Source organism: Schistocerca nitens, chromosome 4, assembly GCF_023898315.1.
Source record: "Schistocerca nitens isolate TAMUIC-IGC-003100 chromosome 4, iqSchNite1.1, whole genome shotgun sequence".
Classification (NCBI taxonomy): Eukaryota; Metazoa; Arthropoda; class Insecta; order Orthoptera; family Acrididae; genus Schistocerca; species Schistocerca nitens.
Genome location: NC_064617.1, coordinates 448,041,945 through 448,058,035, shown reverse-complemented (window position 1 = coordinate 448,058,035; position 16,091 = coordinate 448,041,945). Strand labels below are relative to the sequence as shown.

Here is a 16,091-nt window from a genome sequence, read left to right as displayed (position 1 = left end):
GTCAGCACATTCAATTCTGTGTACTGTGTTTGCGGTCTTCCTCTCTGCTGTCATTGGGAAGACATTGGATAGTAATACTTGACCGAATAAATGCATGTCTTGCTAATGCTATCTCATTGGTGCGCAGAGCACCATCCAGCATTCACCACTTTTTGCCATTCTGCAATGGTAAGGGCCTCAATCCATGCCCTTACAATTGATAGGAGTACTGTTGGCAATGAGTATGAGAGTTAAAGCCTCAGGAGGAACAGAAACAGAGTTCCATTATCAACCATTGTTTGGTACATCTTCTCATAGCCACTGCTCCCAACATGATAAATCAAACAGATGCCATTATTCATGCAGACTGGCACTTCATAAGTAGAGACTTGGATTTACGGCTGTCAGAGAGCTTTGGGGGGAAGGGGGGGAGAGGGAGGGTGGGTGTTTTCTTGAGGCCAATGGAGAGGACTTCCTGCTATGGATCACTACGAATGAGGGAACTTGAGTTATCACTAGGATGGTACCACCTGCAATCACCAAAAAAGAAGATATTCAAGACAACTCCCTCTGTTGATTGTCATGATGACACACTTTTGGGGACAATGAGGGTATCATTCTCATGCACATGTTGCCAGAAGGGTCAACTATTAATTGAGAGACATATGTGACTACTCTGAACAAACTCTTGGCAAACTCTAGACGTTTTTGCTCTGAGAGGAATTCAAAAGAAATCTTGCTCTAACATGACAATGCATGACACATCTTGTCAGTTCACTTGTTGTGGTTTGATTTGTATTTATGGCTAGGTAAAAAAAACCACAGTATATAGGAGCCTATGGAAATGGTGACATATCTGTAGCTCTGTAATGCAGGGCACAGTTATTTTGTAGAACAATGTATGCCCTCTTGTATTGTTCACTGTATTTGTGTGTGTGTGTGTGTGTGTGTGTGTGTGTTTGTTTGGGACAGTGAGGGTGAGGGTGAGGGTGAGCGTGGGGGTGAGGGTGAGGGTGAGGGTGAGGTTGAGGGTGAGGAGGATGCGATAGGGACATATAAACAAAATTACTTAATTTTTTTTGTTAATTGATTTATTTGCAGGAGGAATTGGCTCAGTTTATGTTGGTCAACCTTTGGATACTGTAAAAGTGAAAATGCAGACATTTCCAGCATTGTATCAGGGAATGGTGGATTGTTTTCGACAAACTCTAATGAAGGAAGGAGTTGCAAGAGGTCTGTATGCTGGGACAGTGCCAGCTATAGCAGCGAATGTTGCCGAGAACTCTGTTCTCTTTGCTTGTTATGGATTATGCCAAAAAGCTATAGCAAAAGCTGTGGGAGTCCAGGTATGTGAATCTGTTTAAAGGTGGAGCAATCTTACTCAAAGTGATTGTTGCTGTACACTTTTTAATGACTATCTACAGTCAACAATGCTCACAGTGTCACTGACACCAAACTAGGTTTCCAGTATCTTTGTTTCCAAGAGTAACTTAGAAATGGATTTGTGAAATTAAGCAATAAGAGTGAAACAGAGGTACCAGCCTTGGATGCTAAAGAGTTACATGTGATTATGACTAGTAATTAGTCAAGCACTGTTTTGTAAATGAGAGTCACATGGAGAACAAACATGAGACATAGTAATGTTGTAGAATAATGCACTGTAGTTTGCTTTCCAAGGGCAAATGCAGTTATGTCTGCTGAAATACATAATTTGATTCTGGAATACTGGTATGATGCATTTCACTGTATGAACATTGTTCTGAATTCTTTCCTATTCTATCTTTCTGCTTTCTCACTTACATAACACATAAGTTTAGCATAAGAATAATACTCTTTTGTCACTCTTGATCCTGTATTTTCCTACTCATTGTGATCTGCTGCCAGGCTCACTATCTTGTGTAGTCTATTGCCTGGCTTACAATGGATCTGGTTCTCTTTTATCCATATTCACGGTGACCCAGCTTTCAGCTCAGTTTATTTGTAACTTGGCCATTAAATGATATTTTCCATTAATGAGGTGGAGTGATCTCCCATGCAATATTTCATACTGTCATATAATAATGCATGAAGTTCAGGGTTACACTACTTTTCATAGCTTTAGAAACCTTCCTTTGTTGTCCTCTTGCAAAAGTTGTCAGCAATGCAGGAGGAGACAAGTGGTGGTGTGCAAACATGTAGTGCATAGAGAATTGCCCGAACACTGGACATACCCGTGAGCACAGTGCGTAAAATCCTACGAAACATCCTTCTTTGCTATCCATTCAAAATTAACCATGTGCACGAGTTGCTTCCTGTTGACCTGTCAGTGAGAAAGACCTTTGCTTTAGAATTTCTTGCTGACATGGAAGTGGACAGTGATTGTCCATGGAAGATTTTGTGGACATACGAAACCCAGTTCCATCTGACAGAATATGTCAATACACGGAATTCTCGAATATGGTCAATGGAAAATCCACACACAAATCAACCAGTACCACTTCATCCTGAAAAGGTCACGTGGTGCAGGTTTATAGCATCGTTTATCATAGGACCATATCTTTTCAAAGAGACAGGTGCCTCTGGTCCTGTTACCTGTACCATCACTGGTAGGCACTATGAGTGTCTTTTGCACAACCACATCATTCCAGCTCTCCAACAGCTTGGATGTATGGATGGGATCATTTTTACGCAAGATGACACACCTCTGCTCATTGAAAATCCAGTTAAGCAGCTACTGAAGTGCCATTTTGGAAATGCTAGAATTATCAGTTGCCATTTCCATACAGCCTGGCCATCCCGATCACTTGATCTTAATCTGTGTGACTTCTGGCTGTGGGTCTGTCTGAAAGATGTGTTCAGTGTTCCAATTGCAAACTTAGTTGCATTGAAGGCAGGCATTGTGCAACACATTCTGAATGTGACCCCGGAAACCCTTCGATCAGTTGTGGAACATGCTGTTTCTCAGTTTCAACTTGTTGCAGAAAATAGTGGACAGCATATTGAACATGTTTTGTGCCAGTCACACAGAAATTAATAATTTGATTTGATTTTGATTGATGCTTTTTATGCAGTTTTTGGCCTCAGGACAATTAAAAACTGCTGTGATTGATGCTTTTTATGCGGTTTTTGGGTTTCAGGGCAATTAAAAACTGATGTGATTTATGCTTTTTAGGCAGATTTTGGCCTCAGGACAATTAAAAACTGATTTTCCCATCCGATGTGGTATGACCTTACCGTGGTGGACGGGCTTCCGTAACTAACAGCATCACACCTATACACCCATGCACACTGGGTAGTGCAGTTTGTTTAACATTGGACATACACCTTAGGCATCGTTGTATGATTCATTTGTCATTTGTAGTCGACCACTATTAAATTATGATGCTTACAGCGCCATCTATTGCTACATTTTGTAACTATTTATTTTCCTTCTGCCATACATTTTCCCTCTTCTTCGATAATATTCCGTTGCAGTTTGATATTATTCTGACCAGTGGTGTTATTTCTACAGTGATTTGAAAGTTTAACTTTAATTATAATCACCCTGTATATCAAAGACAAATTCAATAATAATATGTAGTACAAATTTTACTTTCTTTCATGAGGTGAAATCAGTTGTGCTGCCAATAGGCAAACATAAAAGTGGCACAATTTCTAGCTTTTGAAACTAATAGTTCTTTCCTTAGGGAGGGAAGAGGGATAAATTGGATGAGGGCAAACTTAGTCACTATAGGTGTCCCCTGTCACATTTTGGGGTTTGAGAAACCTGCTCTTCCTTTTGAAGTTTTATTTGGCCTGTTACCTTATGCTTGTATTACTTACAGATTAGTGCAATGTTATGTAGAAGAGGATAGTAACTGTCCATCATGAGGATCAGACTTGGTCTTGCAACTTACAAGAGAGGTCTCATATGGAAGTTAGTCAGTTAGTTTTATGTCCCATGGATCATTTTGCATGTTAAAGCATAATGATGTGGACTGAGTCATTTTACATTCACATTGCAAATTAATTTGTACATATGGTTATAGGCTGAACATTTCTGAGCTTTCTTTTAGAGTTGCCAAGGAGAACTATTTTAGTTTGTTTTCAAATTTTACTTTGCTGTCTGTCAGACATTTTATATACCTATCTGGGTATGTGATCAAAAAATTTTGTTGCAGCATTGTACAGCCCATTTCGTGCTAAAGAAAACCTTAATGTGGAAGAGTGAATATAATTTTTTCTTCTGATTTTGTGATGGTGTACATCATCATTCCTTTTGAAGTCTAATGGATTATTTACAACAAAATTCATGAGGGAATAAATACTCATATACTATGAAGCAGTAGTCAGAATGCCCAACCACTTAAACAGATGTCTACAAGATTACTTTGGGTGAGCACCACATATTATTCCTACAGCACATTTTTGAGCAACAAAGACTTTCTTAAAGATGAATTACTCCAGTACATTATTCCATATGATTTTACTGAATGAAAATATGCCAACTTACTGATTTGTCGCTTCCCAAGATTTGCAATGATTCTAAGTGCAAATATGACTAAGTTATCTGAGGAGCACCAAAATGTGATTTCTGTAGTTTAAATCCATATCAATACGGACACCAAAGAATTTTGAAGTTTCCACCCTATTTTTTATTTCCTCACCAAGTGTTACACTTATCATTGGTGTAAGACCCCTAGGCATGCAGAACTGAATATCTTGCATCTTTTTAAAACTGAGGGCGAGAAAGTTTGCAAAAAACAGTAATGATGCATTTAAGAAATTTGTTTACCTTTTCTTCTGTTTCTGTATGTGTGCTTGGATTGATTGCAATACTAATGTTATCTGTAAAAAGAACCAATTCAGCTTATTGTATAATGGAGGAATATCATTTACATATATAAGGAACAATAGTAGATCTAAGGTTGAGTCTTGGGGAACCACATAAGTGTTTTTTTTGCAAGTTCGAATTATGTCCACATATTATATTGGTTGAGTTACTAAGTAGAACTTTCTGCCTTCATTTGGTTACACATGGCATTAGGTATACGGTGGCTATACCAACAGTCCCATAAAACTTCAATTTAAGTAGACAAATACTGTGGTTCACACAATCAAATGGCTTAGATAGGTCACAGAAAATGACACCCAGAGTTATTTTATTATTTAATGCTTGTAAAATTTGGTGAGTGAACATGTAAATGGCATTCACAGTAGAGCAACTCTTCTGAAACCCAAACTGTGATATGCTGAGGATATTGTTGTTTCTAAGGTGATTTACTATTCTAGAATACATCAACTTCTCAAAAATTTTGGAAAATGATGTCAGCAATGAAACAGATCAGTAGTTATTGAAATCTCTCTTACCACCTTTCTTAAATAGCGGTTTAACAATGGCATATTTCAGACTCTCCAGAAAAATGTCTTGAGTTAATGATGCATTGCATATTTCAGGTAATACCGGGGATATTATGTGGTAGCAGATTTTTAGTACTCTATTGGAGACACCATCAAAACCATATGAGCTTTTATTTTTGAGTGAATGTATAATTTTCTTAATTTCATAAGGAGAAGTAACCTTCTTTTACTCATTTTATGACAGTTACTTATTCAACATTATGCTGTGATTTTTCTCTTGAATTGTTTGTCCCCATGCTCTACTATATGTGAGAAATGATCGTTAAATACAATTTCTACCTACATCTCATCATTTATAGCCCTTGCATTCAAGTCCTGTCCTGTGGCTGGTTGCCCTGTCTCTCGTTCCCCTATATTCCTTGTAGTCTTAAGTCTATTATTGGAATTATTGATGTCTGACATTATGTGCATATTCCTTGGTTTTTAATGAACTTGCTTAAGAATTTTGAGTAGTTTTTGTAGTGTGCAACTATTGCAGGATCTCTATGTGTTCTTGCCATAAGATACATTTCTCTTGTCCTTCAACAAGATACTTTAATCCTTCTAGTGATACATGGTTTTTTTTACATGATTGTTTAATGTCCTTTGTGATTAGCTTATGCGGAAATCTATTTTCAAACAATGGTTCAAAATGGTTCAAATGGCTCTGAGCACTATGGGACTTAAGTTCTGAGGTCATCAGTCCCCTAGAACTTAGAACTACTTAAACCTAACTAACCTAAGGACATCACACACACCCATGCCCGAGGTAGATTTGAACCTGCGACTGAAGCGGTCGCGCGGTTCCAGACTGTAGCACCTAGAACCACTTGGCCGGCTCAAATAATGGTATGAATTTGTATCGAAGTAGAGTAAATACTATGTTAGCATTTGGTTCATTATAAATTTCATCCCTGGTCATTTCTTGTAAACTATTGTTAAAAACATTTATAATGGAGCCATTAATTATCCTAAATGATTTCTGATGAGCTACCATTTATTACATTGTAGCAGTTTTCTTTATTATGTGGCATTGCTCATATGGGATAGTTATTACAGTAGCTGATGCTTATTCAGTAATTAGATATCAATTCCAAATTGAAGAACCAACCACTAAGAGTGTACATGAAACACTCTTTATTGGTGTAAATGTTGTAGGAACAAAGGCTCATAACTAGAACTATATTGTCTTGGTTGTTAAAGACATTCAGTACATTTTTAACTTAATTTGTTCCACTGAACTTGACATAATCCACAACTTGTCTTTGTTTTATCTTTTTAACATGTGTAATGTGTTAATATTTCAGCCCATTTGAGCCTGAATGAACCATAACACTTAAAACATGATTGAGGGTTGAGATTTCGCATCCTAAGCATCATCAGAAAACACTGATTCAGTTTTATTGCTGGTGTACTTCCCTAACAATGGTCCTTCAATTTTCATGGTAAGAGTAACTGTTCCTCAGTTGCTCAACTGAGCATATACATCTCTCTTCAGTTAGTCAATGAATGTATGCCAGGGTCTTCCTTGAGGTTCGCTCATCTGTTATTTTGATGTTTTAAATTCAATACTTTTAACCACTGGATGAATCATTTCAGTGCACCTGATTCATTCTACTTTTATGTAGATGCACAAGACAGCTGCAAGATCACTTGAAATCTGAGAACCCTCACAAATTAAAGATAACATTAAAAACATAGCATGATAGTCACTCTTCCAGCAAATTATATTATTATTTGGAGCAAATTTAAGATTTCTATGAGATACATGTTGCCAATGGCCTTGCCACAGTAGTAACACCAGTTCCTGTCAGATCACCGAAGTTAAGAGCTGCCGGGCTTGGCTAGCACTTGGATGGGTGGCCATCTGGTCTGCTGAGCACTGTTGACAAGTGGGGTGCACTCAGTCTTTGTGAGGCAACTTGAGGACATACTTGATTGAGAAGTAGCTGCTCCAGACACGAAAACTGACAATGGCCAGAAGAGCGATGTGCTGACCTCATGCCCCTCTGTATCTGCATCCAGTTACACCTAAAGGCTGAGAATGGCACAGTGGTCGGTCAGTATCATTGGGTCTTCTGAGACCTGTTCAGATTGAGTTTATTTGCTGCATGTTAAATTGTAATCATTAACATCATCAGGATTTCCTTCCAGTGAGCTAGGTAGGAACTATGAATTCATTGATTTCTGTTCTGTTATAGCTTTAATCTCTCAACTGCATCCCATGATATTTCTCCCCTCTTGAGATATTCTTTAACTTGGTCTGCCTATCTCTCCCTAGGTCACCCAATCATTCTTTTCCCTGATACTTTCATCTCCAATTACTGATATGGAGTTCAAGACAGGAGAATTTGCTTCACATGACTTAACCACTTCAATCTCATAATGCTCATTCTTTATTCCATGATCAAAGTCACCAACAGGTCTCTCCATACATATATATTCCAGACTCTGTCTCACCTGGTTTGTTGTAGAGTTGACCCAAGGAACTTCATATCACATGTTTCTATCTCACTCTCTTCTCTCTTATTTATGGCACAGCTCTCCATACTGTACCTCATAATTGGCAGGAGATAGCTTTGACACTTGGTTTGTTTAGATCTTGTCCCAGATTAGGTTTCATACTTGGTGGAAGAAGGTGCATCCATTTGCTACTCTGTTTAAAACTTCTAGTTTGGCACTTCCTACATTTGATGGGACACTATCCATATAATTGAAACTTTTCATGCATTCAAACTTCTCTTCTTCAAATATGATGTTACAAGTTGTGGGTACCCTACTTTTTATCTACATTGCCACTGTTTTGCTCTTACTCACAGTCATCTTGAATTCTTTAATGTTTTTATTCAAATAATCCAGTCTCCTCTGATCCTTCACTTCCATCTGTCCCCAGATAGTGATGTCATCAGCAAAAGCAAAGGAAATTGAGATCTTTATTTTCTGCTTCCTTGATTTCTTTCATGTTTGTGTCCATACGTGTGATGGAGAGTAACAGGGAAAGCAAACTGCCTTGCTGAACACTGCTCTTTGTCTTAAACCATTTTGATCTTACACCTTCTACTTGTACACTGCTTTCACAACCTTCATACATACATGTGTACATGATACCTTCATACATATAGATCTTTGCAGCCTGGAGAACCTATAAGGAATGAAAGGAAAACCATTAATAAAGAATGAAAAACTAGAACTCAACAAAAAAATAAAAACAAGTTGAGAGTGGGAACATTAAATGTAAATAAGTTGCAATGTTTAACATAAATATGACAATATTCTTGTGGAAAGTAGGTGAATGTTGTTCTATGATAAATATCAATATGTTTCTATAGAAGATAAAACACTAGCTATTTAGTAAAACCAAGGCAGAAATGGCATTTTCAAACTAGTGTTTTTCTTAATGGTTTTACTATGTTATAAGTAGCACATGTAAGCATAAATGGTTTATAGAAATTTAACAAAAGCAAATTATTAAACTAGTTTTTAACAGTTTGTTCTCTGTATTAACAAATGTCCTGACTTCTTGTACATATCTGAAATTGATGACTGAATCCAGAAAAGCACTTTGGTGTAGATCTCTGAGGAGCATATTTTGGTGTACTTTTTGTTGCCAATTTAGTTTAATTGTGCATACATACATACATACATACATACATACATACATACATACATTAATCCTGGTTCCCTAGATCATGAATATGACATTTTGTAATGATGTGGAATGTGTCACTTTAACATTTTCTTTACACAAAATAATTTATTATTATTATTATTATTATTATTTTACTGTTACTACTTCATATCTAAAAATTCATCTATTGAGTAGAAGGACTTGTCATTCAGAAATTCTTTTAGTTTGCTTTTAAATGTTGGCTGTCTGTCTGTTACACTTTTAATGCTATTTGGCAAATGACCAAAGGTTTCTGTGGCAGCATAGTTCACCTCTTTCTGTGCCAAAGTGAGACTTAATCCGGATTAGTGAAGATCATCCCTGCTTCTAGTGTTGTAGCTATGCAATCTGTTTTTTTTTTTTTTTTTGGTGGGTTATAAATAACAAATTTCATAAGTGAATATATGTATTGCAAAGGTGCTATGAATATCACGAGTTCCTTAAATAAATGTCTGCAAGGTGATCTTGGGTGGGCTCAGCTATTATTCTGATTTCACGCTTTTGTGCAATGAATACTTTCTCTTGCCATGATGAATTGCTCCAGAATATGAAGCCATATGAAAACAGTGAATGAAAATAGGCATAATAGGCTAATTTACTCATATGTTTAATACCAAAATTTGCAATAACTCTAATAGTGTAAATAGCTGTACCTAACCGTTTCAGCAGAATTCAATTTCTCATCAGTGCATACGCCCATAAATTTTGAATATTCTGTCTTAGTAACAGACTTCTGTTCATAGTCTATATTTATCAATGGTGCTATGCCATCTACTGTACAGAATTGTATAAACAGTGTTTTCTCAAAATTTAGTGAGAGTCCATTTGCAGAGAATCATTTAATAATTTTGTGAAAGACATTACTTACAATTTCCTCAGCTGATTCTTGCTGGTTGGGTGTGATTACTAGTGTTATCAAAAAAAAGAACTAGCTTTGCATCTGGCAAGTCGTTATGTAATGAAAACAAAAAGAGACCCAAGACTGAACTCTGTGGGATACCATTCTTAATACCTCCCCAGTTAGAGGACTCTGCTGATTTTTGCAGACTATTTGTACTGTTAATTTCAGCCTTCTGCATTCTTCCAGTGAAATATAAATTAAGCCATACCACGATACTTAAGCTTAAGTAGAAGAATTTCATGAGTCACACGATCAAAAGCCTTTGAGAAGTTACAAAATATTCCAATGGGTGATGTTTGGTTATTCAGTGCATTTAATATTTGATCAGTGAAAGCATATATAGCATTCCAGAATGAAATTTTCACTCTGCAGCAGAGTGTGCGCTGATATGAAACTTCCTGGCAGATTAAAACTGTGTGCCGGACCGAGACTCGAACTCGGGACCTTTGCCTATCGCGGGCAAGTGCTCTACCAACTGAGCTACCCAAGCACGACTCATGCCCCATCCTGACAGCCTGAGTTCTGCCAGTACCTCATCTCCTACCTTCCAAACTTTACAGAAGCTCTCCTGCGAACCATGCAGAGCTAGCACTCCTGAAAGAAAGGATATTGCGGAGACATGGCTTAGCCACAGCCTGGGGGTTGTTTCCAGAATGAGATTTTCACTCTGCAGCGGAGTGTGTGCTGATATGAAACTTCCTGGCTGAGTGAACTTCCGCTGCTTGGCTTGGGTAGCTCAGTTGGTAGAGCACTTGCCTGCGAAAGGCAAAGGTCCCGAGTTCAAGTCTCGGTCTGACACACAGTTTTAATCTGCCAGGAAGTTTTATATATAGCGTTTTATGTTGAAAAGCCTTTCTTAAAACCAAATTGACATTTTGTTAGTACTTCATTTTCACAAATGTCTGATGCTACTCATGAGTAAATTACTTTTTCAAGAATTTTGGATACGGCTGTCAGAAGTGAGACTGGGTAGTAGTTGTTAGCATCAGACCTATCCCCTTTTTTATACAATAGTTTAACAATAGCGTATTTCAGTCTATCTGGAAAAATTCCCTGTTTCAGTGAGCTATTACATATGTGGCCAAGAATCCTACTTATTTGTTGGGAACAAGCTTCCAGTACTCTGTTGGAAATGCCTTCAGTTCCATTTGAGATTTTACTTTTGAATGAATTTATTATTTTCCTAATTTCAGAAGGAGAGGTGGGGTGAATTTCAATTTTATCATATTACATAGTTATTGCCTCTTCCAAATACTGCCTTGCATTTTCTAATGAATAGCTGGATCCTATTTTCTCTACAATACTTAAAAAATGATTATTAAAAATGTTTTCTACTTCTGGCTTCTTGTTAACAAACTTTTCATTGAGTTTATAATAGAGGGAAACATTCCATGTGGGAAAAATATATCTAAAAACAAAGATGATGTAACTTACCAAACGAAAGCGTTGGTATGTTGATAAACACACAAATAAACAGAAACACGTGTTTGTGCTTATTTGTGTGTCTATCAACATACCAACGCTTTTGTTTGGTAAGTTACATCATCTTTGTTTTTAGATATATTTTTCATTGAGTTTGATAGAAATACAGTCTTCCTGCACTCTCAGTTACCCTGTTTCCATTTAACAGTTCCAAAGTGTTTTAATTTTATTATCGGATGTACTATCCTCAGGCATAATGCACATACTTCTGGACTTTTTAATAACTTTTCATAATACAGTGCAGTAGTTTTTATAATGTTTCACTGTTTTGGGCTCATTACTCCTCTCAGCTATGAGATACATTTCCCTTTTCTGTTTACAAGATATTTTTATCCCTTTCATAAGTCATGTCTTTTTACATGGTTTCTTACAATTATATTTCACAGTTTCCTGATGGAACCTATTTTCAAATATATTCACAAAGGTATCATGGAATATGTTAAATTTTAAATTAGTATCAGGTTCCCTGTACACCTCATCCCATCCTAACTGTCGCAGGCTTTCCCTAGAATTTTCAGTTGTTAAATCGTCAATTGAATGCACTATTTTGGAGGACTGTTTTGCATTACTGTATGTAGCTATATCGTATACCATAATTAGCTGTGCATCTTGATCAGACAGGCCATTCTTAACAGGAAAAGTTTTTATTTGATTAAATTTATCTTGTATTCCATAGATCATATTTGCAACATGTATTACATGTATAAAGTTTCAGTAAAACAGAAGTTGCATACATTTATGAAACAAAAGTATTTTTGTATTGTCACATGCTAGTCATTTACAGATTTGTGAGTGACTGCTTATTTATTTTGAAACAAAACTTAAGGAGAAACAGTCATGAAAAAATAACATAAAGTTGCATTTGAAAAAACTGCAGATGTCTATCCAGGAGTTTTGTAGCTGTGCCTTTCACACTTTTCTCTGCCAAAATTATGTTCAACAGAGCATAGAGCAGATAATATTTCTTCTTACTATTGTATCTATGATACTACTATTACTCTCAAACACAAATGAATATTTGACAGTAAATTTCATTACTGAATAAATTTACTGTGAAGCTGCAGTTAATATTTTCAGTTGATTAAGATAATGTCTCAAGATGCACATATGCAAATCTGACATACAGTTCTAATTTAATTCAATAAAATAATTAAACAATACAGTCTCCACAGGATATGCAGCCTATATTTTAACTTCCTTCTGTTGTAATAAAACATTATCTCTCAGGTTCCTAGTATTTTTAGTTAGTCATGTAGGAAAATTTCAGGCTGACATTAAATTATTAAGTGACTATTAGTATTTTAGGATATATTTTTCAGTCAGGCTCAGTAAAAGTATGTACATCAAAATATTTGCAGGTAAATAAACATTTCATTCAGTCTGACAGACAAAGTAATAAATTGTGAATATTTTTTCATGGAAATTTCTGGTACCATACATACTTTATGCTGCAACAATTACAAATATTGCATTTTCCTTTATTGACTCACAAGATGTTCCTTCTGTATCCTACTCTATACAGAATTTATCTCATTCTGTATTTTTGAATTTATGGTAATGGAGCTACAGGAATATTCAAATAATTTATAACCACTTGCATTAAAGTTTTTTTCCCTGTGGATATGTGGTGTTCCCATCCAACTCTGGAAACCTTTCAGACTTTTTTATGTGATGAGCCATGAGTCTCCGAATGGTGAGTCAAAACATTAAACATTATGACTACATGCTTGATAGCATGTTGGTACACCCCTATTCAGTCACTCGTTGACCACGATGGCACCGAAACAGAGGACGACCGAAGAAAGGCAGAAATACTGAATTCAGTGTTCCGAAACTGTTTCACTGCGGAAAATCGTAACACGGTCCCTGACTTCAGCCGTCGCACGGACGCCAAAATGGAAAATATTGAAATAAACGATATCGGAATTGAAAAACAACTGCTATCACTTAGTAGCGGAAAAGCATCTGGACCAGACGAGATACCCGTAAGATTCTACAGTGATTATGCTAAAGAACTTGCCCCCTTTCTATCAGCAATTTATCGTAGATCTCTGGAAGAACGTAAAGTACCTAGCGACTGGAAGAAAGCGCAGGTCGTTCCCATTTTCAAGAAGGGTCATAAATCAGATGCGAATAATTATAGGCCTATTTCGCTTACGTCAATCTGTTGTAGAATAATGGAACATGTTTTATGTTCTCGTATTATGACGTTCTTAGATAATACAAATCTCCTTCATCATAACCAACATGGATTCCGCAAACAGAGATCATGTGAAACTCAGCTCGCCCTATTTGTCCAAGAAATTCACAGTGCCGTAGACACTGGCGAGCAGATTGATGCCGTATTCCTGGACTTCAGGAAGGCATTTGATACGGTTCCGCACTTACGTTTAGTGAAAAAAATACGAGCTTACGGAATATCAGACCAGGTTTGTGATTGGATTCAGGATTTCCTAGAAGAAAGAACACAACATGTCATTCTTAACGGTTCAAAATCTGCAGATGTAGAGGTAATTTCGGGAGTACCGCAAGGAAGCGTGATAGGACCTTTATTGTTTACAATATACATAAATGACTTAGTTGACAACATCGGTAGCTCCGTGAGGCTATTTGCAGATGACACGGTTGTCTACAAGAAAGTAGCAACATCAGAAGACTCGTACGTACTCCAGGAAGACCTGCAGAGGATTAATGAATGGTGCGACAGCTGGCAGCTTTCCCTAAACGTAGATAAATGTAATATAATGCGCATACATAGGGGCAGAAATCCATTCCAGTACGATTATGCCATAGGTGGTAAATCATTGGAAGCGGTAACGACCGTAAAATACTTAGGAGTTACTATCCGGAGCGATCTGAAGTGGAATGATCACATAAAACAAATAGTGGGAAAAGCAGGCGCCAGGTTGAGATTCATAGGAAGAATTCTAAGAAAATGTGACTCATCGACGAAAGAAGTAGCTTACAAAACGCTTGTTCGTCCGATTCTTGAGTATTGCTCATCAGTATGGGACCCTTACCAGGTTGGATTAATAGAAGAGATAGACATGATCCAGCGAAAAGCAGCGCGATTCGTCATGGGGACATTTAGTCAGCGCGAGAGCGTTACGGAGATGCTGAACAAGCTCCAGTGGCGGACACTTCAAGAAAGGCGTTACGCAATACGGAGAGGTTTATTATCGAAATTACGAGAGAGCACATTCCGGGAAGAGATGGGCAACATATTACTACCGCCCACATATATCTCGCGTAATGATCACAACGAAAATATGCGAGAAATTAGAGCAAATACGGAGACTTACAAGCAGTCGTTCTTCCCACGCACAATTCGTGAATGGAACAGGGAAGGGGGGATCAGATAGTGGTACAATAAGTACCCTCCACCACACACCGTAAGGTGGCTCGCGGAGTATAGATGTAGATGTAGATGTAGTAGATGCTATACATCAGTGGTTCTCCATGGTATGAGTTTGACCGGTCTTTGGTAGGTTTCCAGGAGTATATGGTACCAAAAGTTTATGCACAGGTCACACAATTCCTGTAAAGTGTGGGTCGGTGGATTGTAGGCATGGAGCTAGTGCCTGATAGCATCCCATATGTGTTCCACTAGGTTCAGATTAGGCAAATTTGGAGACCAAGACATTGATGTGAGGTCACTATTGTGTTCCTCAAATCTTTGTGGCTCAATTCTGGCCTTGTTACATGGACAGTTATCTCTGGTAAGTAAGCCATGGAAGACATCAAGCATGAAGGGATGGAGCTGGTCTGCAAGAATGTTTCTGTAGTCCACAGCTGTCACAGTGCCTTTGATTACTACCACATGTCCCTTGGAAGGACATGTGGAATCACCCCCCCCCCCCCCCCCCCCATCCTCCCATAGCTTAGTACTGCCCACACTGGCCTGTGTGCGTGGCATGATGCATGTTTTGAGCAGCCATTCGCATGGATAATGGCATATCTGGACTGGAGCGTCAACCTGGTTTAACGAGAAATGTGATCGATCCAACCTGGTTACACATTTCCATTGATCCAGAGGCCAATTTTTATGATCCCATGGCCACTGCAATCATAAGTCATGATGTTGGTTAACATGGGAACATGTAGGGGTCATCTGCTGTAGATCTCCATGTTCAACTAAGTGCACTAATTTGTGTGGTCCAAAACATTTCATGGTGAAGCCTGGATGTCCAACATCGTGTTGCCTACTCATGATTTTACCACTCTTTATCCACTTTACGTAGATGCTCGCTGCAGTAGCACTCAACCAGCTGACCAGCTTTACTGTTTCAAAGATGTTCATTCCCAGATGCTAAGTCATAGCAATCTGCACTTCGTCAAAGTCATTTATGTCAGTGGATCTCCCCATTTGCTGCCTTTATCTACACTGAACAGTCCCTATTCATATCTGCTTTGCTATTCCAAGCTATTAGAACTGTGATTGATATGGTAATTAAACCAATTAGAAAATATAGTTGTTTGATTGATTATATACAAGGGTTGGGACTTCAATAGTGGCAACTATTAATTTACAGCTTGTACAAAATAGATGTGTGTTCCAAAATTTTACTGACCTTTAAAGTAGTCACCAACATTGTGTATAACCCATTGCCAGCAATGTGGTAGTCGTAGGATACTCTTAGCTGTGCCAGTTGTGTTGACAGTTTGAGCGGCGCGGCCTATTGCCCGACGAATTTGTAGCAGTTC

General features: G+C 37.7%; 1 protein-coding gene across 1 annotated transcript in view; it reads left to right on the top strand.

Moving 5' to 3' along the window:
* LOC126251478 (mitochondrial ornithine transporter 1-like) overlaps nucleotides 1–16,091 on the top strand; it is an 89,181-nt gene that overhangs the window by 36,050 nt on the left and 37,040 nt on the right. Inside the window, exon 3 of the mRNA XM_049951925.1 lies at nucleotides 1,081–1,325. Coding sequence (XP_049807882.1) covers nucleotides 1,081–1,325 — 245 coding nt within the window. The remainder of the gene's footprint in view (nucleotides 1–1,080; nucleotides 1,326–16,091) is intronic.